We start from the raw sequence: 26,868 nt of genomic DNA, 5'->3' as shown, positions 1-26,868 counted from the left end.
CCTGACTGGGCCAAGGCAGCAGGGTGGGGGTCCCCTTCTCCCCTCCCACTCAGGGCACAGATGCAGGCTCTGCCCCTTGGAGCCCAGAGGACACTGGTTTCGGACAGAATCTGTACTGAAGTGTGGGCAGTAAGGGCTGAGGGGTGGGGAGGCCATACGCCTTCAGTGTGCAGGCTGAGCTCGGCAGGACCTGGGGGTCTGGGGAAGAGGCTCTAAGACCAGTCACTGCTGAAAGGGCAGGACCACTGGAGGCCTCTGCCCAGCACTGTGCCCAGATGAGACTAGTGCTAGCGTTGCCTTAAAAGGGCCCAGAAGGGCATCCAAAGGTTTGGGGCAGGCGCCCTGTCCTCCCCTGCTTGCCCTGCTCCCTGGGAAGGATTGTTTCCTGCTCTTCTAGTTAGTGGCCCTGGGAGGCCTGAGGGCCATGTTGTTCCCTAGCTCAAAGCCTACCCTTCTAGGATGAAGTCCAAACTCCTTGACATGTTTACTCAAGTCTGCTTTGCAGCTTCTGCCTCACTTCCACAACCTCCAGTTGGAGCAGCCCTAACTCTGAGCTTCCCTGGTAGCTCAGCTGGTAAAGAATCCGCCTGCAATGCAGGAGACCCTGGTTTGATTCCTGGGTCAGGAAGATCCTCTGGAGACAGGACAGGCTACCCATGCCAATATTCTTGGGCGTCCCTAGTGGCTCAGATGGTAAAGAATCTGCCTGCAATGTGGGAGACCTGGGTTAAATCCCTGAGTGGGAACATCCCCTGGAGGAGGGCATGGCAACCCACTCTAGTATTCTTGCTTGGAGAATCCTCATGGACAGAGGAGCCTGGCGGGCTACAGTCCATGGGGTCCCAGAGTTGGACACGACTAAGCACACAGTACAACTCTTTAAGAGCTCCCTCCTGCTGCTGGGAGCTCTTATCCTTCACAGCTCTCCCCGCCCAAGGCTGGGCCACCTGGGACCCAGATATCTTACTAGCTGGTTTGTGCCTACACTGTGTGGGTGCTGACTTTAGTGAAATAAAATGGGAAATTCATTCACACGTCTTGTAACTCTTTTCTGTGGACAAAATTAATTGGGGGTGGGGGTTTGGGGAACGCTTCAGTCTCTTCTGGGCCCTGCAAGCCTCTCCAGTGTCAACCTGCACCATTATCTTTGATCTCTCTATGCTGGCCACATTGACCTTCTTTCCATCTGCATACATCCTTTCAGTCCCAGGGCCTCTGCACCTGCTATTAGTGTGTCTGGAATTCTCATACATTCCTCCTATACGTAGATAACACCTACTCATCCCTGCCCCAGAAAAACCTTTGACCTCTCTGATTAGGTCAAATGCTCCTTTAGGAAATGCCCTTACATTGTGTCTTTTCCTATGTGGACCTGTCACAGTGTATCTTTACTGTGTGATTACTATGTCAGTCTCCCTCATGCAAGAGCTTGTCAGAGGGAAGGACCCTGTCTGGTTCTGTCCAACCTTGTGTTCTCCAGCCCCCAGCACATTGCCTAGGGTCCTGAAAGTTCTCAGCAAATATTTCATGAGTGAACGGGTGGGTGAAAGGGTGGATAGTCCCAGGCAGCAGTTCTTGGCTGAGCATGTCAGTGATTCCTCTAGAAGTGACTCCTAGAGAAACTCAAAGGTTTTGTCCAAAGAACTGAGAGGACGGACTGCCGTGTGCCATGTGTTTACCCAGGGCTGTCTATAAAGAATCTAGTTCCTCCTCCCTCCTCTCCATTTCCGGGCCATAGATTCAGCCCCAGCCTAACAGTAATGCTCAACTCTGTAACAGCTGCTTTCATCTTCCGGGCTCCACCCTTAGACTGTCACTGTCTCCGCAGGGGCGGTGCTGCCCCTAGAAGTCACTGCATCATCTCCTTCTAGAGGCTAGACAGTCAAGTCAAAGAAGGGCTCATTGACTCTGGGTAAGGCAACTATGGGCTCTGTGGGAGGAAGAAGCCTGTGTCCGGTTACAAAATCAGCAGCTCCTACAAACTGCGCACGGCTCTGATCCTTCAGTGCCCGGGTCTTCAACGACAACGGTTTCGCAGGGCTTCCCGAACTTACAGGAAAGAGGGCACTTCCCGAGCCACACAGCTGAGAAGTAAAGGTGAGAGAACTCAACTCTGATGGCTCCAGAACCCAGGACTCTAGCCATCTGGTTCTCATAAATCGGTACCCTTCTGACGTTTTCGTAGCAACAACAGCTTCCCTGCAGATGAGGAGAAGCCGGGAGACTATTCCCATTCGCCACAGTAGGAAGCTGAAGCTCAGCGAAGAGCTACGGGGGCAGAGGGCAAGCCTGCAAGGATACTAACCCTCTAGCGCCCGAGCCAGATCCGCGCCCCCTCCCCCGGCGCTTGCGCACTGCGGCCCCATTCCCCCCCCACCACGCCCGCTTAACCCCGCCCCCACCGCCGGGGTTTTCAAATTTGAAACCTGCTCCTTTTCCCGCCCGAACTTGTTGACCAGCGGCGGGAGAGGGAGGAGCCGCGCGCAGCCAATAGTGCCTCAGAGGCCCTCCTGCTCCGCCCACAAGGTGACGTCAGCGAGCCACAAGCGGTGGAGAGCAAATGGGCGAGGGTGTCAGCCGGCCCCGCCTCCGCGGCGCCCACGTGCAGCGGCAGAGCCCGGGGCCTCGGGTGGACCACCCGCCCCCAGAGCACCATTCAGCGTGCGGGCTTTTGGTCACCAGTACTGGGTTGGAGACTGAGGCCCAGAAACACCAAATGATCGGCGCGGGGTCGCTGAGCGAAGCGGCAAGACGCGGCACCCCAACTCCAGCCCGGGCGTTCGCCCGAGGGCCGGGCCTAAAGCCGACGTTGGTGGAAGCCCTACCGGAGTCCTAGGGGCCGGGCAGGTGGGCGGAGGGTGGGCTGCGGTTCCAGGGCGCGTTCCAGGAGGGCGGGGCCAAGAGCTAGGCTGTCCCGGGGCGGGGCGTCTTGGGGGCGGGCCCGGCGCCTGTGTTTGTTGCCCCGTGTCAGTTACATTGTAACAAAAGTGGTGCCGCCGCTGCTCTGGTCTGCACCCCAGGCCCGCCCGCCTCCGGCTGTCGCCGACATGGAACCGGTGGCCAGCAACATCCAAGTCTTGCTGCAGGCGGCGGAGTTCCTGGAGCGCCGCGAGAGAGGTGAGGAAGAACCTTTGATCGGACTCCAGGCGGCGACCTCGCTGACACTGGCCTGGGCTGGGCTTGACTCCCGACTTGAAGAATGCATGGCTTTAGGGCAGTAGTCCTGCGGCACCGCTGCGCTCAATTTAAGAGGGGTCCGCGGGCAGTGGGCTGGAGGGGTTGGGGAAATGGTCCTGTAGCCCCAAATCCCTTTCTGACGGTGCCGTGCCTGGGGCGCCCGCTGGGACCAGCCTGACGCTGGCGGGGTCTCTCTCTGGCAGAGGCCGAGCATGGCTATGCGTCCCTGTGCCCTCACCGGAGTCCAGGTCCAGTCCACAGGAGGAGGAAGCGGTCTCCCCAAGCTCCTGGCGCGCTGGACAGTGGGCGGTGAGGAGGGCCGGGGGCAGCGGGGAGTAGGGGGATGGGCGCCGTTCTTCATCGGGTCTCTCCACTGCCCACTTCCTTCTTGTTGCTTGCATCTTCTGGGCCAAGTACCTTGCTCTGGAGGCAAACGGACTCCTGTCGTTTCCCCATCCTCCGAACACACACTTCGTTCAAGGACTATTTCTCAAGCACTTCTGATGTGTTTGGAACTGTGAATAATAGTTCTGGGTCCTGCTTCCACTCACACTCCTAAAACAAACCACTTGCTTTCCTTCACAGGCATTCTTCTTTTCTCTCCTCTCAACCCTTTGCACACGCGTTCCCCCTCAATTTGAATGCCTCTCCCCCCACTACTCTTTTTGGGTGACTTGTGTGGCTGGGCTTAGCTCAAATGTCACTTGTGTTCAGGAAGCCCTTCCTGATTGTGCCTAGGGGACTCTCTTTGAACCTCACATCACCTGGGCAGACCTCTCTCAGCATTTGACCTCCTTACTATCTCTGCCTCTGCCTAGGACTCAGCTGTCTGAGGCCAGCACAAGGTTCCCACAGTGGGCTAGTTTGACAGTGGGCTAGTTTGGGGCACACATCTGTAGTGAATTTTGAGCCCCTGGGGACTCTGGGACTGAGGGTGTGGACACTAACTGACACTCCCTCACCCCATCCTCTCTGGCATTGGCAGGTCTGTGCACAACGAGCTGGAGAAGCGCAGGTGAGTCCCAACCCTGCCCTGAGAGCACCAGTCCCCAGGAACAGCCTCCCTCTGGCCTTCCTTCCCCTGCCATCCCTCATCTGGCCAGCGAGCCTGGGCTGGCACTGCCCTCTAGACCCCTCCCTCTGCAGGAGGGCCCAGCTGAAGCGGTGCCTGGAGCAGCTGAAGCAGCAGATGCCCCTGGGGGCTGACTGTGTCCGATACACCACACTGAGCCTTCTGCGCAGGGCCAGAATGCACATCCAGGTAAGACACTACCCTGGGGCCCAGGGCCAGCTTGCCAGGATGCTGGTAGAAGCGTAATAGAGAGAGACTGTGAGGAACTAGGAGCGAAGTCTCATGTAACAGACCAACTGTGTGACAGTGGGCTCTGTGCTTTTAGTTTCCAAGTTTAAGTAGGAAGAAAAGCAGGAAGTAACCCAAGAGGATTGTTCTGAGGCTTTAAGTAAGTTTTCCCAATAAATGTTCACTTGTTATTACAACGATTATTACTTGAATCCCAACTGTGAGACCTGGAGCGAGTTAGGTAGCCTCTCTGGACTTCATTTCCTCCTCTGTATGGGGGACATTCTGTGATGGGTCACTATAAGGGTCCCTCAGACTGGAGAGGGCTGTTTGTCACTCCTCCTCTCCTGCATCCTCAAGGCCTCCTGTTCTGAGGGGCCTGTCCTGCTTTGAGAGGCAGGTCCAGAGGCCAGAAGGGGGAAAAGGGTTGAGAGGACGCCAGTGACCCGTCCTTCCCGGGCTCAGCTCAGCGCCCCCTGGTGGATGGGAGTGGGATGTGCTGACTCAAGACGAGGCATCACCACGGAGTGGGGGCGCTTAGAAGCGACTTGGAAACAATGGAGGCCTTTTCCTGCCCTCCTGGCCCTTTTGACAGAGGAAGAAATGGAGGCACAGCGGGCTGATGAGAGGCAGATTCAGAACTGAGGCCTGTGTCTCTTGACTTGCATTCCTTTCTGCAACAAGTGCACATCTGCTCTGCCAGGCCTTGTTGTGGGCACAGGCAGCTGTGGCAGAGAAGGCTGGAGGGGCTACGCAGCAAATAAAATGGTGTGGAAACTGTTAGCACTGTCCTCACAGTGCCTTATGGTTGAATAACACCCTGGTTGGAAAGTGGGCTCCAGTGTCTCACGTGGAGTTTGCCTGACTTGGTTCTGAGGGATGTGTGTCTTGGGTGCTGGCTGTCCCATGGGCGGGACCTAGGGATTGCTCCTCTCTGGACTCCCTGCTTCCTGTTTTGCCTCCATCTGGCTGTCCTCCCCACCTTGCCCTAGAATGTTCTTTGCTGCTCATAGATCTGTCCAGGTCTGTCCCCTGCTGAAAACCTTCCATGGTTTCTGACAGGACACTTTCAGTTTTTTACATCCTGTGAAACTCAAGGCCCTTCACAACACAGGCCTTGCCTCTGGTCTCATCTTGCCCCATGTCCCTCTAAAAAGCTGAACTCTCCATACTCTTCCCGTTTTCACTCTGCCTGGATGTTTCCTCCTCCATCTTTACCTGGATAGTGCTTATTCATACGTCTATACCCAGTTAAAATATCTTCTCAACCAATTCTCCCCTTCTCGTTGACTGAATGCATGTTTTTGCCCACTGAGGGCCTGATGGGAGAACCCTTGGCCCTCCAGTCCCTGGATCTCAGGGCTGGCAGAGCTTGCATGGAGGCGGCAGGAGGGGACAAATACTGAAGTCTTAGAGTTCCTGGGGGGGTCTTGAGGAGGAGTTACAAACTGGTAGCCTTTGTTTAATTTCTTGTCATTTAGTTGCTCAGTCGTGTCAGACTCTTTGCAACCTCATGGACTGTAGCCTGCCAGGCTCTTCTGCCCATGCGATTACCCAGGCAAGAATACTGGGATGGGTAGCCATATCCTTCTCCAGGGGATCGTCCCTACGTCTTCTGCATTGACAGGTGGATTTGTAGCTTTCTAAAAATAGTGGATGCAGGTTCTATGTCTGGTCAGGGAATGAAGATCCCACATGCTATGTGGCGTGGCCAAAACAAAAACAAGCCCTAGGAGATCTGGCAACACTGGGCTTGTTTCCACGTGGCAGTAACTGGGACACCTCCTCCGAGCCCTAGTATGCACTTGCTGGTGTGCCTCAGTCCCTCTCCCGTCTCCATCGCCTGATACCAGCACACTCCACTCCTTCACATCACTTGACAGCCCTGAGGGCCTTTGAGATTGTGCAGCCCTCCCTCCCAACCATCCAGACAGAACTCCCAGGCCACTTACGTGAGATAGGAGGGCAGCAGGCCCTGGCTTCCTGCAGGATGTGGGAGCAGCCCTCTGGCACCCACATCTAGTGAGCCTGTCACATCACTGGTCTGCTGCCGAGCGGTGCATGAGCCCAGCCCCTTGCTCCCCTGGATTTGCAGAAGCTGGAGGAGCAGGAGCAGCGGGCCCGGCAGCTCAAGGAGAAGCTGCGCAGCAAGCAGCAGAGCCTGCGGCGGCAGCTGGAGCAACTCCGGGGGCTGGGCACGGTGGGCGAGCGGGAGCGCCTGCGGGCGGACAGCCTGGACTCCTCGGGCCTCTCCTCCGAGCGCTCCGACTCAGACCAAGGTAAGTGCCCTGGAGTGGAGGGGTCGGGTGGGATGAGTGGGCCAGGCCTCCTGACTGGTCCTCTCCCTGTGCAGAGGAGCTGGAGGTGGACGTGGAGAGCCTGGTGTTCGGAGGTGAGGCTGAGCTGCTGCGGGGCTTCAGCGCAGGCCAGGAGCACAGCTACTCACACAGTGGCAGTGCCTGGTTATGACCCTCACCGCCCAGAGCGGCCTCTGCCCTCAGCCCACTCTGTGCCATCAGGCCAGAGCCCTCACAGAGCCTCCAGGGCTGCTTGGAGTCACTGTTGGAATGGACTCAAAGGACCCTGGTGTGGGAGCAGGTGCTCCTTGTACCCTGCTGCTGGCAGCTGGCAGTCCCACCTGGGAGAGGGGTGTTGGGCCCCCCGAGCCCTGCAGGGCAGGCAGCTTGGGCCCAGGCCACCCTCCCAGGCATGTTTATAGCACTTGGCCCAGCTGCCCATGGCAGCAGGAAGCCTCTTGGGCCCTCATGTTCCTTCCTAAACAAGGGCCCCTGGCCTTTGCCCCACGCATACTGTATTTTCATTAAAAGCCTCTTTCTTAACTTCCTGTCCATGGTCTTGCCTGATGAAAATGTGGGAACTTCCAGCCACAAACTGGAAAAGAAGAAATGAGATTCAAAGCCACCACAAACCCTACTGACCACACCGGGCAGCGCCCCTTTACTCTCCACAGTTTGGAGGGCATCTGTCTACACTTCAACAGTGGGACCAAGGCCGAGTGATGTGACCAGCCTGAGGGCCAAAGCCAGAAAACAAGTGGGGTCAAGATTCAAGCTTTCTGACTCCAGAGCTGGGTCCGATTGAATTCAACAAGTATTTATTGAGTGCCTGTTACACGCAAGATTTTGTTTCAGATACTTGGGACACATCAGAGGATAAAACAACGGTCCCTGCCCTCATGGAGCTTACAGTCTAGCATTCATGACCACTTCACCTGGATGCGGTGACCGTGGGCAAGTCACTGTGCCTCTGTCCTCAGCCACCCGATGCAGGGGTAAGGAAGCCCGGCTCAGATATGGGTAACCAGCTGGCTGTGCTGGAGATGCCAAACAGGGCACCTACCCTCAGCCCACCACCCAGACAGTCGAGAGGGCTAGAAGCTGGCTTTTAATAATAAAGTACAAGAGGAGGGGGCACAGGGCCTGGAGCTGGTAGTCTGCTAGGCTGCTGCTTCAGGGCCTGGGCTGGCTACACGAACTGCTGCTGCTGCTGCTGCTTCTTGGTGGCTGCCTTGCTGGCAAGGTCCTTGGCCTTCTCTGTAGCTGCCAGTGCCGTCTCCTTGGCCTTCTCCTTGGCTTCCTTGGCTGTTTCAACAAGGGTTTTGGGAGGGGCCTCACCTGGAGCAAAGGGTGGGGGCTGGTTTTAGAGAATGCCAAGAAAACCGACCTAAATTACTTCTCAGGACATTTATCTCCTGGGGGCCAGGCTCTGAAGGAAATACTCAGGGTACAGATGAGTTGAGGGCGGGCTCAGAGTAGCCTCTGGCCCAGTCATGGCAGTTAGGACTTGACAGCCTCTGTGTCCCGAGCCCTCACCTTGCAGCTTGGCCAAGATGTATTCAAAACCCTTCATAGTCTTGGTCACGTTGCTTTTGAACCGCGCGAGACCAAATTCCTGGCAAAAAATGACAAGGGGAAGGATTCAGAGTTGCCCATGGAACCCCAGCCCAGACTCGATGATAAATGGCTTTGGCCCCAGCACCCCAACGCTGCTCACCTGGACAGCTCTGGAGACACCAAATAAGCTAGAGGAGACCCAGGCTTCCCGGCGGATTTCGGTCCAGCCGCTATTATCAGAGTTCACACGGTAAACACATCGTTCCTCCACCACCTGTGCAGGCAGGCAAGTCAACCACAATCGCGTGGGAGTCCTTCACTAGGCCAAGTTACACATCAATTTGATCCCCTGCCTCTTTTCATGAAGGAAAGCATTCTTTCCCTTACCTTACTGCAGTCTCAAATGGCACTTCAGGAAGAGAGTAGGAAGATAAAAAGAAAAAGTCATTTTGCTCTCTCAAAATGACTCTCTTTCCTCTGACCCTTTACACTAAAAGGCACATAAACTCAAGAAATGTCTGTGGTGTTTTCAGCCTGCCTGCCAACCATTTTGGGCTTCCCTTGTGGCTCAGATGGTAAAGAATCTGCCTGCAATGAGGGAGACCTGGGTTTGATCCCTGGGTCAGGAAGATCCTCTGGAGAAGGAAATGGCAACCCACTCCAGTATTCTTACCTGGAGAATTTCAGGGCCAGAGGAGCATGGTGGGCTACAGTCTATCAGGTTGTAAAGAGACACAGTTCAATTGAGTTCAGTTGTGTCTGATTCTTTGTGACCCCATGGACTGCAGTACACCAGGCTTCCCTGTCCATCACCACTGAGCAACTAACACTATGACCACCCTCTTTGGCCCTTAAGCTGCCAGCAATCCAAAAACAGAAAAGGAAATCTGGCAATTACCACAGCTATCCTTATCAGAGAGGAGAAAGTGGACCTGCACATCCAAGAGAAACACTTAAAAAGACACCTGTCACAGCTGAATTGAAAGGTCTCAGAGATCTTATCTTAGTAATTTACAAAACACAGAGATAGGGCCCTCAGATGACTCTGGGGCAAAGCACTAAGGTGACTCATTCTGTGATTTTGCAGCACACTTCCCCTCCCTGAACTTCACTATTCTCTTTGCACAATAGAGTAAGACCCACTTCCCTGTGTTACTGTGCCGATTAACAGAGAAAGAGAATAAAAGTGTCCTGAAAGCTTTCAAGGTACTCATAGATGAAATGTTCCTTAAACTAATAAACCATGGGTTTTCAAGTCTTTTTTTTTTTTAAGCAAGAAATCAAAGGTATGTGGAACTTCCCTCTCCTTGCCCTAAAATCTCAGGCAGAAATCCATTACATTAGATTGTCAGAGAAGGGGGCAGGCCCAGTCCTCTCCCCTCTGAGGTACCTGCAAGGTACCCTGGAGGCTTGATGTTTGAAAACCACTGTCTCCTCTCAGCATGACGCCTGTGGCCCAACCCATACTCCTGCCAGGCACAGTTTGAGTGCCCTGCATTTAGCACTTACAAGTGGAAAACAGGTATTCCTTCTCCACTGTATGAACAAGTTAGAAGACAGGCCTAGAGAAGGTAACCGGCTGGAAAGACCACCCGAGTTTGTACTCTAGAGCCATCACTCTACAGATCTGCTTGAACCATAGAAGCTCTCTCATGGTTCCTTAGCCACATGTATCCAGAGCTCTCTAGTTTCGGGGGGGGGAAGTGAGAGGGGTCTCACCATCAGCCGGGCGTGGTTGATGTTCCAGGTGAAGGTGGTCATGGTCTGGTTTTGTGGGTCCACAATAGAATCCTCCAGGATGTACACTGAGTGAGCAACATTGGCAGGAAACAGTCGCTCAGCCCAGCGGGGCATCCTGTTCGTCTTGGTCAGGAGTCGTCGGGACAGGAGCTTCTGGTCAGAGGTCACCTCTCTGTGCACTATGTCTTCCGTCAAGACATGTTTGCTGCAGGTGTCAGGGTGAAGGTCACCCTCAGGAGCCTGACCCTGGGAGACTGCCTGCTGAGGTTCCCATCTGGAGCCTCCACGCTCAGAATGGCCAGGCCCTTTCCCAAACTTTCAGAGTAAGCTGTGGTTGTGGCTCAGACCTAAACTGGAGCCCTTGAGCCTCTCCCAGGGCAAATTCCAACTCCCGCCCCCTCGCTGACCTGGATTCCTGGGCATTCCAGCAGGGATGGACCTCCAGATTTATTGCACCACTGGAGAGCAGTCAAGGGCAGAGAAGCAGGCAAGTGCTCAGACTTCCAACCCCAAGATCCCTCCCCAATTCCTGTGCTGCCTCCTCTTCCTGTCTCACCACACTGAGATGAGAGAACCTTAAGACTAGGGCTTCAAGTAATCCACTGCCCAGGCCCAGCCTCCTTCCAGTACCTTGCGGGCCTAGTCCGGCCGCTTATCCGATAGGGTTCTTCTGCCCTAAACATGGCCAGGCTCTGGAGATCCCCCCACTCGAAGTCGAGTCTTTCCCGGCCCCCAGACTCCGATCTCCAAACAGCGAGGTGGGAGGGTTGCTCTTCCCAGGACCACGTACCTATAGGGATTCGGGTACCGCTGCCAGAAGGCAGCGAACACTTGGTCCCAGGAACTCCGGAGCACGCTCTGGCCCAGGAAATACTTCACCATCGTCCCGGCCGGGGCGGGCTCAGCGCCCGAGCAGCATCAGGGGTGCGGAGCCCGAGGGGCACGCGGAGGCCGGGCTGGAGCTCGACGCTCAGCCGCCAGGCTAGCAGCAGATCAATCGCTACAGCGCCGCACCCAACCAGCCGCCGCCGCCGCAGCCGCCGCCATGAGGAATTATCGGGCCGCGCGCCACTTCCGGCTCAGCAGTGAAGTACCCACCTCTTCCGGTGCCTGCCCACGTGACCCGAAGACCCCGCCCCCAAACTCTCCTTCCCCCTACACCCCTCTCCCCTTCCCCGCCCCCGCCACCGCTGGAGTCGCGGCGCTGCGGGCCGGAGCTGGGTTGGAGGAGCCCCCTGGCTCGGTGGGCAATCTGTGCCGGCGCGGCCTCTAAGCTAGGTGGGCGAGCGAACGGCAGAGCGAGCTAGCAAGTCGGGCGGCGGCGTGCGGCGCCGTTAAGGGCGCTGCCCCGCGCGCTCCCAGGCCGCCCCGGGTCCCAGGCTCTTAGGAGAATTCCTGGGCCCTAAAAGCCGGGGCGGACGGAGGCGTTGTCGTCGCTCAAGCTCGTTGCGGCGTGTGGAACCTTAGATTGGCGCCTGGGGTCGGGTACTGAGGTTGAGGGCGCTGCCTGTCGGAGCGGAGATCCCGGTTTGCCTCGCGCCCCGGCTCAGGACCCTGACGCGGGTGAGGCGGCCCCGGGAGCATGAGCGGGCAGCGCGTGGACGTCAAGGTGGTGATGTTGGGCAAGGAGTACGTGGGCAAGACGAGCCTGGTGGAGCGATACGTGCACGACCGCTTCCTGGTGGGGCCTTATCAGAATGTGAGTGCGCCCGAGGGGGCCCATCGCGGGTGTTGAGGGGGATGTGGGGCTAGCCGACACGCGGGGTTCTGATCGCTTCCCCTTGGTTGCAGACCATTGGGGCCGCCTTCGTAGCCAAGGTGATGTCTGTCGGAGACCGGACGGTGACTTTGGGTATTTGGGTAAGTTCTCTGGGCACATAATCTGGGAAAACCCATTCTTGAGGAGGCGTAGGTCCTGCCTTGTACTGACTTGTGGGCTCACGGAGGTTTCTGTTCTCTAGACCCCAATTTAAAAATAGGGGTCTGGAGGACATATTAGTTTGAGGTCGTGGGGAGTATAGCTCCGTAACTCAGGCCAGGGCTGAGCCTCCCCCTGCCCTTCAGGACACAGCAGGCTCTGAGCGCTATGAGGCCATGAGCCGAATCTACTATCGGGGCGCCAAGGCTGCCATCGTCTGCTATGGTAAGAAGAGTTTGGGCCTGTTCCTCAAACAAGAAGGGGAGGGTGCCAGGCTGGCCTTACAGAACAGCTCCTCACCCTTGGTTGTGTTTCCTGTGTTCCACACCAAGACCTGACAGACAGCAGCAGCTTTGAACGGGCAAAGTTCTGGGTGAAGGAACTGCGCAACCAAGAGGAGGTAGGTGGCCTGACCTCACCAGACCAGGCAGGGGCTGGGGGTCTGGTGGTCCAAGGGAAGTGACCCTGACCTTGTCTTCTGCTCCAGGGCTGTCAGATCTACTTGTGTGGCACCAAGAGTGACCTGCTGGAGGAGGACAGGCGGCGGCGACGAGTGGACTTCCACGACGTTCAGGATTATGCAGACAGTAGCTGCTCCTTTGCTCCTTGGGTTGGGAGTGGGGTGGGGATGGACGTGGCGGCTTGGGTGGGTCACAGAAAATGGAGGCTGCCTTGGCAAGATCCCCCACAGTAGACTTTCTCCGCCTCCCTGCATCTGTGGGGTTCGGAAGAGTCCCTGAACTGCTAGTCTGTCCCCACCTAATTCTCAGGTAAGAGGCTTTAGTCATTTCTCTTTACAGATATCAAAGCTCAGCTCTTTGAAACATCCAGCAAGACAGGCCAGAGTGTGGGTGAGTGCTGTCCTTGGCCTCACAGCAGAGCACACAGGGGCAACAAAGGAGGCAGAGAAAAGCCCAGAGGGCTGGGTTACTATGTGATCCCTGGGCTCCTAGCATCTGGTCCTCACTGATCGCCCTTTTTCCTGCCAGACGAGCTCTTCCAGAAAGTCGCAGAGGATTACGTCAGTGTGGCCGCCTTCCAGGTGATGACAGGTGTGTCCTTCCTTAGCTCCTGTGGAGACTCCCTTTAGGCCCATAGCACCTGACCCCCGCCCCCCAACAGTATGTTGAGCTATACCACCTCTCTCTTTGACAGAGGACAAGGGCGTGGACCTGGGCCAGAAGGCAAACCCCTACTTCTACAGCTGTTGTCATCACTGAGTCACCACTCACTTGGCCTGGGGGGGATTCTCCCAGGGAAGCTGGCCCTAGCTCTTGTCGGGCTTGGGTGATCAAGCATCTGAGCTACCTGGTTTCCCATGGCAGCAGAGGTGGCACCTGCCTGTGCTGGCCCATGGAGCGGAGACAGCATTGGGGCTGACTGATGGGCACAAAGAGGGTAAGGGCTGATTTGGACCCCAGGCTTCTGCCCTGGACAGCAGTTGTGTCTACAGATTATTTAAATGGCTTCTGATTTGTAAATAAAATCAATGCACTGTGAATTACACTCAACCCCTTTCCCTGCTGTCTGGATTGGGTGTCAGGACACCTAGGACTTTCTGGGGCCAACTGGTTGGCCTCACTTCCTATAATCAGGGTTCTTCTCAGGTCTTATTTTCCTGAAACCAAGTGGCTTCACCCTAGGGTTGCAGCTGAGATAATGGAGAAGCAAAAGGGCCCTTTGCTGGGTTCTTTGGTGGGGGCAGAGATAGGGTGAAAAGCTGGAGTTGGGGCAGTGCAAAGTTCACACGGTTCCTTCTTGGTGTTAAGAACTTGAAAGGCACTCAGGTGGTATCCAGAGATCAAAGGGTCAAGCATTTCTGCCTCAGACTGGCTGGCTCTACTGCACCTCTGTCACGTCTAGGTCTGTGAGTCATCCCTGTGGCTCAGAGCCTAAGCTTCCCAGCAACATGCTATAATGTGGCTTAATAGTAGACAAATTACAGGTTCTGCAAGACTTAGAAAGGTCTTAAGAGATCCAGATTGGGCTCTAACTCAGCTACCCAGAAAAGGGACTCAAACTTGGCTGTGTTCTCCATTTAAAATGAGGTGACTAGTACCCAGTTCAAGACTATGAAGAGTATGGTTGAAATGTTAACTGCAGGACTAAATGCTTGTTTTCCCCTATTCTTTCCTGGGGCAGGAAGTTCAGGACAAAGTCAAAAAGGGAAGTGATTTCCAGGGTTCCCTGAAAGTATTATTTTTGGGCCTTGGTTGTCAAGATACTTCAGAAGAACCAGATGTTACTGTCCACAGGACTGACCTTTCCTTTTCACAAGGAAGCATTATAGCAGCCCTGCCTTTCTGGCATGGGATGCTCAGCCTCTTTGCCTCACTATCCCATTTTAGGCCTGGGCTGGGTCTTCTGCAGTGCTTAGCACCTGCCTCTTTAAAAACTTGGCCAAGATGGCTAGACTCATAATCAGAAAAGTGCTTTGGTTCCAGTTCCTTTTTAAAAACCAATTCCTCAAAATAACCCTTCCTTTGTGTGGGTGATGGAGGCCTCCTGGGCAGGGACTGAGACTGACACCAGCCACTCCCAAAAGCAGCAGAAAGACATTCTGACAGCAGTGGCTACTGGGAGGAAACCCACACCACTTCCCTGAGAGGCTTGGAGGAAGGGCTCAGCTCCATGTCCCCATCTGGGAACCACCTCAGAGTCTGGCTTCTGCTCTCACGCCACACCCTCCCTCCTGTTAGGCTCTATCTCCCCACGGACAACAAAACAAAACACAGGGCAAGGGCCATAAGAGTAAAGTTAAACTTTACTTTACAGTAATTTTTTTTCTATATACAAAGAATTACAGTACATGTTTATGGGGACTCCTAGCACAGGCTCCCCTCTTTTTCACTAAGAGTTTCACTTACCGCTGACAATCTATTGGGGTGAAGGGGGGGCAAAAAGAGTGATGGACCTCAGCTGACACCCCCTTTTGCCCCTTAAAAATATAAAGAGATCTCTTATTGTCAGCTTATTTTTTTTTTTTGCCAAGACTTAGAAAGCTGCTCTTCCATGAGCTCCTGTGTGCTGCACTCGCCCATCTTCAACACTCTCACCTACATGCACACAGGCAGCACTCATCTCAGACCTGGAGACTGCCTGTTCTCTGCCCCAACCCTGCGAGTCTAAAGCACCAGAACCAATCATTTCTGCTCCTGCTCCCTGGGCTCACCTCTTATCTGCAAAGGTTTGCTGGATTTCCAAGGTGTTATACCTGAAGCCCCTAAAGAGCCTGATGTTTTGAGAGTCACAGGAAAGTAACTCTAGAAAAGGGACCACATGTGCTATTTTTGCTTATGTTGATAGGAAATGTTTCTGCCCAGGCTGTGGATTTTTAATTAAAATAAACTCTTTCCACTTCCTTAAGAAATAATATCCTTAGTCTTCATAAGCAATAGAGGTGCTCCCATGAGAGTGAAGAGGTAGTGGGGCAGAAGGTATCTGAGGGAGATCCCACACCTGGAGCTCTCTACCAACCTGTTCAGGCAGTGTGGACGGAGGCTGTGGACAAGGTAACACCAGCCCTGAGAAACTCAAAGAATTCCCTCATCTGCACACAGCGTGTATTCCGCTTCTGGACTGCACTGGATCACCCCAGGGTCGGGTGCAGGACTCACCAAGGCTCTACCTTCTCCTAACAGAACCTCGAAGAAACTAAGACATGAGATCTCTTCCTCCCAAACAGGATTCTAGGTTTCTCAAGTCACCAGTCCTTCAACCCTTGGCAGTGCTTATTTTTACCAGGAAATTAGCACCATCATTACATTTTTGTGTGTGTACAAAGCAAATTACCTATTCTGTTTTCAATTTACACTATAGCAACCGCTGGCCCTGCTACACTAGCCCTAGGAAGCTCAGCTGAGAGCTAATGGGCCACAGTCAATGAAAGTCTCATGCAGCAGCTACTGAGCTCTAAATGATCTGGAATGTCAGACACATGGAACAGCCCAGTCATTATTCAGGAGGAACAGGGGCTTGTCCCACCTCCTTTCCTGGTATGGTCTCAGAGAGGTGAGGACACTGGGCTAACTCTGACCTCCTGGTTGACAAATACCAAGAGGATGAAGATATCCCCCCCCAAAAAGCCTTGGAGAAAACCCACTTTTTATAGGAGCTGATGCAAAAAATAAAATAAAATCCATCCACGTTTAGTGCTCTCCTGATTCTTCTCCACAGGGGAAGCTGCCAGGACCAACTTCCTTCCTGCCACTCTGTTTCTCATGAGGCAACGTGCGAGTCCAGCTCCAGTGAGTAGATGCTGCCAAGCCTGGAAAAGGATCGCTGATGCACTTCATGCCCTGACTGTAGTGTGGGGTGGAGAATGTAAAGAATAAAACAACTATTTATATCAATGCTAAAGAGGTGGATTTGGTAGTTGTTCAGAAGAGTATCAACACAGTGATTTAAATCACTTCAAACTTAGTAACTTCAGGGGGAAGCAGACATTTAAAAAAACTTAAATGCTGTTGTAGCAACAACTATTTTGCTATGAGAATGGGTTTGCTCCAGTAGAGAAGCAAATGAGGCTTTGAATACAAATTTCAAGTCTTCATAATTTTCTTCTGAACAGGGCTAAGGGAGGTATTAGTTCTCCAGCTACTTGTGGAAGCTATGGCTTCCTCCTCAAAAAGGCTTCCTGGGGAACCAGCTTAGAGGCAGACTCTTTGAGATCCTGATTTATAAGCACTTGGCCAAATGCCAAAATACCACCTTACACAAAGATCAGGAGTTTCTAAGAGTAAAGATTTCCTGTTAACTGCCAATTCACAGTCCCTGGAGAAAAGGTCTCAGTACAGGCTCCAGGAAAATCCCCAAAGGCTGGCAAGGTCACCACCCCCCTTTCAATGCAGGAGTCTCTTTTTCCAAAAGTCTTTCTGACTCTGCTTCTAATTGTACAGTGACTGCTTTCATGATGTCAACAATCTAGTATCCAATGCTATTCATGGGCCTGAGTTGAATGTCTAGTTTCCAATCAATCTAAGAATCTTTCAATGGCCCCCCCAAAACTCTGGCTGGCTGTCCATCCATTTAAAGAGCTACCCTGCCTCCCCCAATCCAAGCACAGTTCAGAAGTTGTTTACTAGGCAGGTCTGGAAGGAAGCTTCCAGTGAATGATGGAGAATGGAAAACTGAAAACCACAGAGTGGTCCACCTTTCCCTCACTCCTTCCTGTCCTGTGAGACATCTAGAGTGGCTGTCAAGTCAATTACCTACCAAAGCCTATATCAGAGAAGCTACTTCATGATCAGACTTCTCCTCTTAAAAATTTTACATAGCCTGCATACCCACCCCCCCAAAAAAAATTCACAGTTTATTTCATGAAACAAAGAGCTACGGTAATTGAACACACAACATAGTGGAAAGATTCTGACAGCGCAGTGCAGTTATCTTTTTCTGATCACAACTACAGATGACAGGAGAAAAAGGGCACAGGACTGGCACCAAGCAGATCCTACTCATACAACCTAAGAGATTAGGGAAAGGGACCTACTAGCTGCAGTTATATACTTCTTATTCTCACACATGATAAATACTTAATATAATGAACTTTAATGTTTTGGGTGGATTTCTTTAAAAATATCTTTTCCATGGTTTAAAATTTTTTAAAAGAAAATAAGATGCTTTGTTTTCTCTTCCTCTTAAACAAAGAGCTTTTCCTCTCTGATGATGTGGGAAGAGAGAGGATGAAAGGGGAGAACTAGGCAGGTGGAATTTACAGAGGAGAGTCTGAGGTCTAAGTGAGATGCAAGAATAGGCCCCTAAACTCAGGGCAGCTCTGCCCAGCCTCTTGTCTCTGCCTGAGTTCAAATGTCTCAACCCCAGAGACAGACTTTGGGAAATAAAAGCAAATTCTTTTTAAAATCTTTATATAAAGCGCAAATGCTTCTAAAACAACTATTGTTCCCTCCTTAGAAGTGACGGGAATAACCTCAATAAAAACTCAGGAGGAAGAAATTGGGACAATACAGAATCCTGTTGAGGGTATAAAAGCCATAACTGAGAGACAGAAATGGCCAGGAGACACTGGGGCCAGGAGACGGCCTGTTGGCTAAAGCTGCTGGCTGCATTGGCGAAGCAGAGGTAAACATGTTTGGTCTAGGGACGAGGGGGTGGGTGAATGGGAAGGAACTGGCCAAACAGCACTTCCTGTTGGCAGTCAGTGAGCTGGGTGAATGGTAGGGCGGGGTAGCACCAACAGATTTCCCAGCCCTTGGGCCCCAGCTCAGGGCAGCAGTAACAGATAATCAGCAGTTATGAGGAGTCATCTCTTAGGCTGGACATTGCTCTGTACGCCCCATCTTGCCAGTCATAGGGGAGGGGTTCTGGCTTGCCCTTAGGCTAAGTCAGCAGGTAGGCGCTCTCAACACGGAACACACCATTTCTCAGGGAGAGGGTGATAGGATCCACTAGTGAAGATGACGACTCCTCCATTCAGGTAGGAGGGCAAAGGATCAGAAGATAAGTAATTTCTCGCCAGGATCTGGCATTCTTCCTGAGCTGGTGGTGGATCTAGCCCAGAGTTTGCCAGATTCCCTAGATCTACTGCCCGAGACTCTGAAATCTGAAAGCACCTGAGTGTTTGGGGGACAGGCTTGGGGTGAGTTGATGTAAAAGGAGGAAAGTTTGTAGAAAAGGAAGGTAAGCTTGCCAATTGCCTTCTTACACCGAGGGAAAGCTGTGTCCTCATAGAGCCCAGCCCCTCAACCAACTGCTCCACCAAGGACAGATCTTTAGACTCTGCAGAGCCCAGCCAGAGGCAGCACCGGCTGCCTAGCCACAGCCCTTGGCTTTGGTGCAGCCCCCTCCTGCCTATAGAGGAGACCTCTGCATGAGCTTGCATGCATGCACACGCACACAGGGACACCTGACCAGGAGACACTCAAGAACAACCACTTCTGGGGCCACAAAGGACATTACAAAATGAGCCCAGAGCCCCAGGGCCCCTCAAACTTCCTGTTATTTATTTCCTGGTCAAAGGTTCTTTAAAAACAACCTGAGAACCCAGGCAGGCATGTTAGGCTCACAGGGATCAGGTCTTATTTATCTCTATATTTCCTGCCAGTGACTAGTACCACACCTAGCACACACAGATGTTCAAGAAATCACCACCGACTTGAATGGGTATTAGTTCCTCCCAAGGATTCATCAGGTACCCTCAGTGGGGCTTGGCAGGATTAGATAGAGCTTTGAGAGCCCTACTACCTTCCAACCTGACCAGTGGAATTGAATCCCATGCTTGACTCCAGAGTGGACTTTTTATTTCAAGTTCACCATGAGTAAAGGTCGGGGGGAAAGAGACCCGCGTCTGTCTGTTTCCTTGGCTGGGGCCCACTTGGACTTCCATACATGGCTCACACAACCACAAGCCCCCCCACTGGCTAATGTCACAAGAGTTCTGAATGCTGGGATATAAGGAAAGAATAACAGTGGAAAAGTGTTGGGGTCTGTTCTTTTTAAGAGGGAAAAAGATTTTTCCCTTCCCCAAGAACCCTGGGGGTGGCTGGTCTGGTCACGTGGCATTTACTGGTGTTACTTCTGTTCTGACTCTGCACACTTGTGACTGGAAGGAGCCTGGTTAAGAGCTGGAAGTGTACTTTGCTCTGGTTTAGGGTCTTTCCCTCTTCCAAGAGACCAGCAAGTCTGTGCCAGTGTCTGTGTGCTCCCGGAGGACCAGCAAGACTGTGCCAGTGTCTGTCCAGCCACCATGGGCCAGAGCCCTGGCCCTGGCGAGGCCTTGCCCAGGGCCCAGGGACTCTGCTCTGTGGGTGCCAGCTTCTTCTCTTCAGTGGAAAGGGACGACTTCCCAAGAGGCCTGAAGGACTGCCCACTCTTGGCAGCAAGTCCAGGTAGTTGCTGGCCCCCAGCCATCTGCTTCACCTGCTTCACCAGGCCTGGCGCTTGACTGGGAGGCCCTGGGGTCTGTTCAGCCCCTGCAGGTGCTCTTCCTGAGGCCTGAGTTGCTGGCTCATATAAAAAAGCCTTGGCAGGGGGCTGAGAAAGAAGTCTGGCCTGGGTGAGTGATTTAACAGCTTGCCAGGAGTGTTCTGAAGTGGCCGCTGCTTTGCCCAGTGGCTGAAGGACAGCATCTGACACACTGCCTCTCTCAACAGCTCGTGGTATCTGTCCTAGACCTTTGCTGGCAGGCCATGAGCTCGACTCCAACACTGGCATCTTCTCATCAGCCTGTGGTGTGAGCTCATGGGGTGAACCTGCCCGATCCTTCTGGCGAGGAGTTAGGTCTATGAGATCCATCACCAAAGCAGCTCTATTTTTTGACTGAGTATTCTGGTCCACGGGCCTCAGTGCTTTTTCTTTAGCTACCAGGGTCTGGACCACAGCTGACAGTACTTTGTCAGGAGGTGGAAGTCTCTGGGACAAAGAGACATGGGATTTGTCAGGGGGTCTGTCTGAAGTCTGGGGTTTGGGACCGCTGGTGACTAGCAGTTTCTCTGGCGGTGGAAGTCTCAGGCCCGTAGGGACAGGGGTTTTCTCCAGTGACTGGGGCCTTGGGCTGGCAGCACCTATGGATTTATCCAGCCTTGGGTCAGCTGTCCCCAGAGGTCTTTCCAGTGGCTGAGACCTGACTGAGGGTGAGGAGCTTGGGCCGGTCACGGGAGAGGGTTTGTCAGATAATTGGGGTCTTGGTCCTGCCACTGCAGGTGGCCTGTCCAATGGCTTCTGGCTGGATACCAATGATTGGGGTTTGGTCCCTGACCCAGCAAGGTCCCTGACCCTATCTACAGGCTGGGGCCTGGAGTCAGTTCTGTCAGGAGGCCTTTCAGGCAGCGGGGGCCTCTGACAAGTCCCTGCCAGAGCTTTTTTGGACAGCGACAGCGACGGGTTGGTGTCAGCGGATGGCTTGTCCGACATCTTGGGCCCTTGAGCAGCCACTCCTGATGATTGCTCTGCCAGGTGAGTGCTTGGGCCTGGAGGCAGTGGTACTGGAGGAGGTACATACTCACGGATCTCCCCCGGTTCCAGAGGGTTGGGCCCACAGGGATCATGCTCAGTACAAGACAGGCGCCCATCCAGTTTGGAGATGAAGAGCATCCCTTCCCGATGCTGCTTGCAGAAGGAGCTGGGACACATCTCACAGAAGGAGGCTGCTTCCTTTCCGCATATGTCACACTGATGCCAAGGACACTCCCATTTCCCTGAAAATACAGAAGTGAAACACAAACTTAAGGAAAACAAAACATGCCTGAGATGGGCCACGGCTCTGGAACAAAGTCAAAGGAGTGATTGCAAACTGCTGCCTCCTGCCGAGAGCTTGTGCCCCTTGCCCACATCCCCTCCCTCAGGATCTGGGCTTTACTTTCTGCGAAATGTGTACAAATAATAGCCAAATATTGTCACAACTAAGTATCAATTAAAAACCAAGCAGGAGTAAACAATAGCGAAGGAGTAAACCTTGATTTCTATGACTACTTCCAACAAGGAGAGAAACAAGGACAACAAAACAAAACCGACTTGGTTTTTAATTGATACTCAGTTGTGACTTAATATTTGGCTGTTGTTTCTACATGTTTTGCAGAAAGTAAAGCTGAGATCCTGAGGGAGGGGATATGGACAAGAGGCACAAGCTCTCTGCGGAAGGCAGCAGTCGGTAAACAACCAGCACCAAGGAGTAAGCCCTGATTTCTATGACTAATTCCAACAAGGAGAGAAACAGCAACAAAACCAAACCCAAAGCTCCCCTTAGATGGAATGTGAACATATTACTTTTCTATATTTAAAAATTACATTTGTCCTACGTGGCCTTTAAATATTTAACTCTAGGGGGAAAACATCAGCCAATTAAACTGCTTACTTCATTGTTACTAGGAATAGGGAGTAGATACACACGGTGAACAATGGAAAGAGATTTCTCTCTGCTCAACATTAAAACTGGAAATTAGAACAAATTTAATCTGTGTTGTCTACAAAGAATCAGCAGAAAAGACCCAAAGCCAACCTAAGCTGTTCTCTTTTATCCTCATTTCATGATACCAGAGTCTCTGACATGGACAGCTGTTTCCATCCCAGCTCCTTCCAAGTGAACTATGCTAGAGTTCACTGCTGGCTCTAGAACTGGCAAGATGAGGTCTATCACAACCCATGCCAGCTATGACCCCGAGTAATTGCTTCTGAAACAATTCCCCATTTCCTGGCACTGAAATCAGTGTTATGGCCTTGCCCCCAAGGTATCTCAGTTTCTATTATTTCATTATCCTGGCAACCACATACTGAAGAAAACCTAATTTTCAGACAAACTCCTCTCACTCCCAACCCAAAGTTCTCTTTCTGCAGTTCCCAGAAGCAGGCCGCTAATGGTGCGTGTCACCCAGAATAGTTTCTCACCTTTGTTGTTTAAAATACATAGCACACACCCAAATCCCTGAACTCCTCTTACGTCAAATTATCATCCAAAGATCAGTGACAATTTTTCAAGCCACATATTTCTGAGTACCACACCTGCTTGCATAGGTTCTCCTGTGTTTACTAACACAACTGCATCTCTTTCAGAGGGAAGTGAGCCAGAGGGGGCTATAATCACCTAGAAGCTCCACTCTTTCTCAGCATCTCTTTCTCTAGAGAGTGAACATGATGTAGTGGGCTTAAAGTCAGAAAACTTGTGGCTTCAAGCCAGTCCCTGCATCTATACGCTTTAATGTGACAAGTCAAGACTCAAGTTTCCTCATCTGGAACATGGGAAGGTAAAAAGGCCTCATCTTTACGGGCTGGTGGGAGGATAAACTAACGTAAAATGCTTCATGGAGCAAATGAGTTTCTGTTCCCTTTTCTATAGTCTTTGTTGTCATTTATTTTGATAGTGAGAACATGAACCATACCACCCCTCAATATTATGCATGGGAAGACCAAAGGGCTCTGAGAATTCTAGCGGAGAACAAAGAGAACTCTAAATGGATTTTGGCACCAACCTGCTGGTCGCTTGGTTAGATTGAGACAGTCTGCATGGTAAACTTTGGGGCAGCCTGGCTTCTTACAAGAGACGAGCTGGCCAGCATCCCCACAGCTGAAACATTCATCCTCTCGCTCCTTTGTGACTTCACCCTGGGTTCTGCGCTTCCCCTGTTGCTTCTTCTTGAATTTCTTTGACTTTTCCTCTGTGGCAATGGGTTGATTCTAGAGGTCAAATATTGTTGACACATTAGTTGTATGATCTTGACCAGGTTAACTAATCTCTCTGTGCTTCAGACTCTCCTCTGGAAAGACAGTCCTCATAGACTATTGTGAAGATAAAAAAATGCAGAAAAAGGCACAGGGCATATCATTGGTACCCAATAAATGGTAGCACTAAGTGTATCTGACATCAACTACTCCTACCACCTGAGTGCAATAAAAGAGAAATATGCTGCTTTATGTTGACACACAAGACTGGTATTAAAGATCATCCTTTAATGATATGTTTTATTTTTATTCTTAAGTTTGTCTAATTTCAAAACTAAGGGAGACTTCTCTGGGTCACACACATTTCTAAATTTATTCAACAAACCTTCACTGAGCTCTTCATATGAGCCATGTTCCAGCAAGACACAGAAAACTAGTGTGTGGTCTTTGCGTTTTTATCTACATCAATTTAGGTTCGTATCCACCACTTGCCAAGACAGACCCTGGAGCAGCCAGCAGGTCTACTGTGTGCTCCCTGCAGCCCACATGCGGCCACCAAACTGCATGGTTTTATCACATTATTTACCTTGGCCTAGAAACATCCAGGACCAATCCAGTTTATTGCCAGCCCACAGTGATCTCCTCCCATTTCTAAACTTCTGTTCTCAAATTTCTCTCTCACTGATTCACCTGTGAAGTGCTACACAGACCTTAAGGATACAGAAACAGACATCCCAAGTACACCAAACACCATTAAATTCTGTTACTATTTTAATTTACAGGGACTAAATCCACTGAATACCTTAAGAAACAAGACCATTTAACCAACCAACAAAACAAAAAACAAAATCCAATATACATTTTCTTATTTAATAGATAAAAGAATAATTACTGGGTGTTCTTCATATATTATAGGTCAAAATGATCCTTTTATTAAATAGTTTCATGCTAATTTTCACTTTTCAGTTCTTAATGTTGACTTCACTATCAAAGACGTATAATAAGAAATACCCAATTGGAGTCACTGTGTACTTTGTATCAAAGTTAAACTTCAATTTTTAGCATGCTGTTACTTATGGTAAGAGTAACTCAGGAAGCATCCAGATAGTCACCTATTATGGTTCATTCAATATATAAAAACTTTAACAGTCATTGAAAATGATGGTTAATAAATAATGTAACAGCAAGAAAGTATTTTAAAATAATATCTATGAATTATAAACAACAATTTTTAACACAGAATTATAATTCAGTTAACGTATACATAAAAAAACAGGATATAAGATACAACAAAGTTTATACTCTGTTACATGGCACATGGTTAAGATTAAGGGTTCTTGTATGTATACACTGTTATTCAGCTATACTTCAATACAAAATAAAATGTTAAAAAAAAAAAAAAAGATTAAAGGTCCTTAAGAAAAAAATAAGGGTCCTATGTTTATCTACAATCTTATACTACATTTAGAATCTTAAATTCAATATCAGATTCTCTAATATCTTTAAAAAGAAAGACACAAAGAGAGACTGAGAATCTAAGTAGTTTCTTAGGAAATGTAAGACTGACTAAGAGCAATAGAGATATGGGAAGTAGCCTACCTTATAGATTCCTATTTTACATCTTTTTTAGCTTCAAAGGTATCATTAATTAGAAGTCAGATTACTCAAAACACTTCAACAATACCCAAAGACCTTCTCTAGTGTACCAAACTGGTTATTAGAAGGCTTAAATTGCCAGTGTCCCTAATGACAAATATTCAATGTCATCATTTCAAACAGACACCTTCTTAAATACTCAGTCCTGCCAACAGGTTAGGAGAAATGACCACACCATTATCCTTGATGCAAACGTTTAACAGGTACCTTTGGCCTTACACCCAAAAAGCCACTGCAGTTTGGGGCTCCACATTTGCAAACGGTCTTTCCATTCCCAAGACATTCTAGATTGTAGTTGAAGGTAAGTTCAGTGCCTGCATAAGAGACCATGAAAATATTAGTATCAATAGTTTTAATTACAACAGTTCTGTATTAACCACAAAAGATACAGACTACCAAGAGAACAAGGTTAGTTTTTAAGAGGAATAAAAGGGGCATATTAACTTTAATCCCACTATATTAATAACATGTTAATGAATTTTAATCTAATAACAATATTAATCAACTAACGTAACTGAACAACAGAAAAACCTAACAAGTATGACCTAACAAGTAATACTTAAAACAATTTTTACCATCGAGGTGTTACCCAAGTTGTTTTGAATTTTTTTTCTAACCATTCAGATTCAAATTGTATTATTACCAAAAACAACAAAATGCGATTTATGCACTGATGTGCCAGGCATCGTGAAAGCTAAGTGTGAAGGAAGCCTGTCTGTCGTCTGTCCCAAAGTGAACATCTTACCTGGCAGCACTCGAGAGACAAGTCAATACAGAATAGTATTAGGAACTCTAGACAACAAGACCTAAGCCCTGGCTTTACATCCCAGTTACACCACAGTCTAGCTGGGTGAGCTGAGCCTGAGAGTCCATTTGTTAAATGCAGATAACAATCTTACAAGCTTACTGAGAATGACATACTGCACACAGCAGGAATATGTCAACTTTAATAGGAGAATTACAAATTTAACATACAAAAATTCCCCTTTTTCTCACAAGCGCATTTCATCAAAATTGAGAGCAAATAAATCACACAAACATTCAAAATCAAAGTGTGTTAGGGAAAGCCTAACAAACAGAAGAATTTTACAGAAATATACGAGACTGTCCCTGGGTAGGGGTAATGGCTTACCATTAATGTACAAAGTGATAATTCTTCAGTTAAAACTGTCAAAACTGAAGAAGATTTCCCACTGCAGAATGATATATCTTCTATCAGTGAGATTAATTAATATAGATTTTCATCTAATATTGGAAAGAGATTATTATTCCTTAAATTTGGTTGAGTAAATTATAAAGCAGCCGGCTTCTATTTAGGAATTTTAATGGTACTAATGCTAGAATTACTTGTGGCCTGGTAAGAGGTTCACATTGTGAAGAGCCTGAAGGAACCGAGACTGACCAAGGGTATCAGCAGGGTCACATCTAACCTCTCACACCCACTGTGAACTTACTGGACTGAATGATGGGTACTTTTATTCACACTAACCTTTTTTAAAATTTTCTGAATATATAGCTGAATTTTCACAAATTTAATGGGCTTACAATGCAACTCAACCAAATACACAAGTATAAGATAGCAGGATACTTGTTATTACCTGCTGCTCACTCAGCATCCATTATACAAACAAAACTACAGGAGGGGTTAATCAGAGGGTATCAGTGTGCACACAGGAAAGCCATTCTAGAAAAGAGTCCAAAATACAGATATCTGCAATTTGGGGGGAGAACAAAGGGCACTGGAGAAGAGATAAACAAGGAATGAGAACAACACGTGGAAGATACCCCTGCAGTTTGGGAGGACAGGAACAAGGTCGGTCAGTTCCCACACAGCGCTAGGAGCAGAGAAATTTGTGGCTGCACATGGTAGAACAGGCATCCCCACAGACACAGACTAAAGTCTGAAGTGGAAGTGTGGTACTAAAAGCAGTCAGGACAGAGATAGGCACTGAAATCATATGACTAACATTTGAATAATTAATACAGAGGAACACTGCCCCTTCTTCCCCTAGGGTGATTAGAGAGAAAAACAGGTAAAAGATGGAGAGAAAGATAAGGGCAAAGAATGCAGACAACACAGGTATGATAACACATAATTTATAGTACTTTTT

The 26,868-nt window shown here is 50.2% G+C and overlaps 4 protein-coding genes and 1 long non-coding RNA gene across 19 annotated transcripts in view; 3 read left to right on the top strand and 2 right to left on the bottom strand.

The window, feature by feature from the left end:
* Positions 1 to 1,061: 1,061 nt before the first annotated feature.
* Positions 1,062 to 7,317, top strand: MXD3 (MAX dimerization protein 3). 3 transcript variants are annotated; one of them, XM_059888251.1, is made up of 7 exons: positions 1,062 to 2,097; positions 3,021 to 3,117; positions 3,381 to 3,486; positions 4,163 to 4,192; positions 4,324 to 4,438; positions 6,573 to 6,756; positions 6,831 to 7,317. In XM_059888251.1, exons 2-7 carry the CDS (start codon positions 3,048 to 3,050, stop codon positions 6,944 to 6,946), a joined length of 621 nt encoding a protein of 206 aa, XP_059744234.1. In that variant the 5' UTR covers positions 1,062 to 2,097; positions 3,021 to 3,047; the 3' UTR covers positions 6,947 to 7,317. The 3 variants fall into 3 exon arrangements, with proteins under 3 accessions (XP_059744234.1, XP_024850114.1, NP_001180188.1); XM_024994346.2 differs by lacking the exon at positions 1,062 to 2,097 and adding an exon at positions 2,551 to 2,847; NM_001193259.1 differs by lacking the exon at positions 1,062 to 2,097 and having other exon boundaries at positions 2,985 to 3,117.
* A 253-nt stretch (positions 7,318 to 7,570) lies between these two features.
* Positions 7,571 to 11,125, bottom strand: PRELID1 (PRELI domain containing 1). Its single transcript, NM_001038138.2, is given in 5 exon segments — positions 7,571 to 8,112; positions 8,311 to 8,389; positions 8,492 to 8,605; positions 10,051 to 10,276; positions 10,862 to 11,125. Coding segments are annotated over 5 exon segments (660 nt in total). The 5' UTR covers positions 10,954 to 11,125; the 3' UTR covers positions 7,571 to 7,963.
* Positions 11,126 to 11,257: 132 nt separating this feature from the next.
* On the top strand, positions 11,258 to 16,348 carry RAB24 (RAB24, member RAS oncogene family). Of its 3 annotated transcripts, XR_235233.5 has the most exons (9): positions 11,258 to 11,770; positions 11,863 to 11,931; positions 12,136 to 12,214; positions 12,322 to 12,389; positions 12,477 to 12,576; positions 12,790 to 12,840; positions 12,979 to 13,041; positions 13,145 to 13,387; positions 16,166 to 16,348. XR_235233.5 is itself a non-coding variant. In NM_001434952.1 (8 exons), exons 1-8 carry the CDS (start codon positions 11,654 to 11,656, stop codon positions 13,207 to 13,209), a joined length of 612 nt encoding a protein of 203 aa, NP_001421881.1. In that variant the 5' UTR covers positions 11,258 to 11,653; the 3' UTR covers positions 13,210 to 13,500. The 3 variants fall into 3 exon arrangements, 1 of the variants encoding a protein (NP_001421881.1); NR_198876.1 differs by having other exon boundaries at positions 12,477 to 12,840; NM_001434952.1 differs by lacking the exon at positions 16,166 to 16,348 and having other exon boundaries at positions 13,145 to 13,500.
* The window catches only part of NSD1 (nuclear receptor binding SET domain protein 1), a 153,508-nt gene continuing 141,375 nt past the window's right edge, over positions 14,736 to 26,868 (bottom strand). For all 11 annotated transcript variants that reach the window (XM_059888707.1, XM_024995067.2, XM_024995070.2 and 8 more), the window contains 3 exons: positions 24,965 to 25,071; positions 22,912 to 23,116; positions 14,736 to 21,144 (listed from right to left, as the gene is read on the bottom strand). In XM_059888707.1, the coding sequence (XP_059744690.1) occupies positions 19,520 to 21,144; positions 22,912 to 23,116; positions 24,965 to 25,071 (1,937 nt within the window). In that variant the 3' untranslated portion in view covers positions 14,736 to 19,519. The remainder of the gene's footprint in view (positions 21,145 to 22,911; positions 23,117 to 24,964; positions 25,072 to 26,868) is intronic.
* On the top strand, positions 21,142 to 22,994 carry LOC132345730 (uncharacterized). The gene is made up of 2 exons (XR_009495235.1): positions 21,142 to 22,686; positions 22,804 to 22,994. It is a non-coding gene; the product is annotated as an uncharacterized lncRNA (long non-coding RNA).

The sequence above is a fragment of the Bos taurus genome, chromosome 7 (genome assembly GCF_002263795.3).
Source record: "Bos taurus isolate L1 Dominette 01449 registration number 42190680 breed Hereford chromosome 7, ARS-UCD2.0, whole genome shotgun sequence".
Classification (NCBI taxonomy): domain Eukaryota; kingdom Metazoa; phylum Chordata; class Mammalia; order Artiodactyla; family Bovidae; genus Bos; species Bos taurus.
Note: the sequence above shows the minus strand (reverse complement) of the source record. Positions and strands in the feature narration are given on the sequence as shown.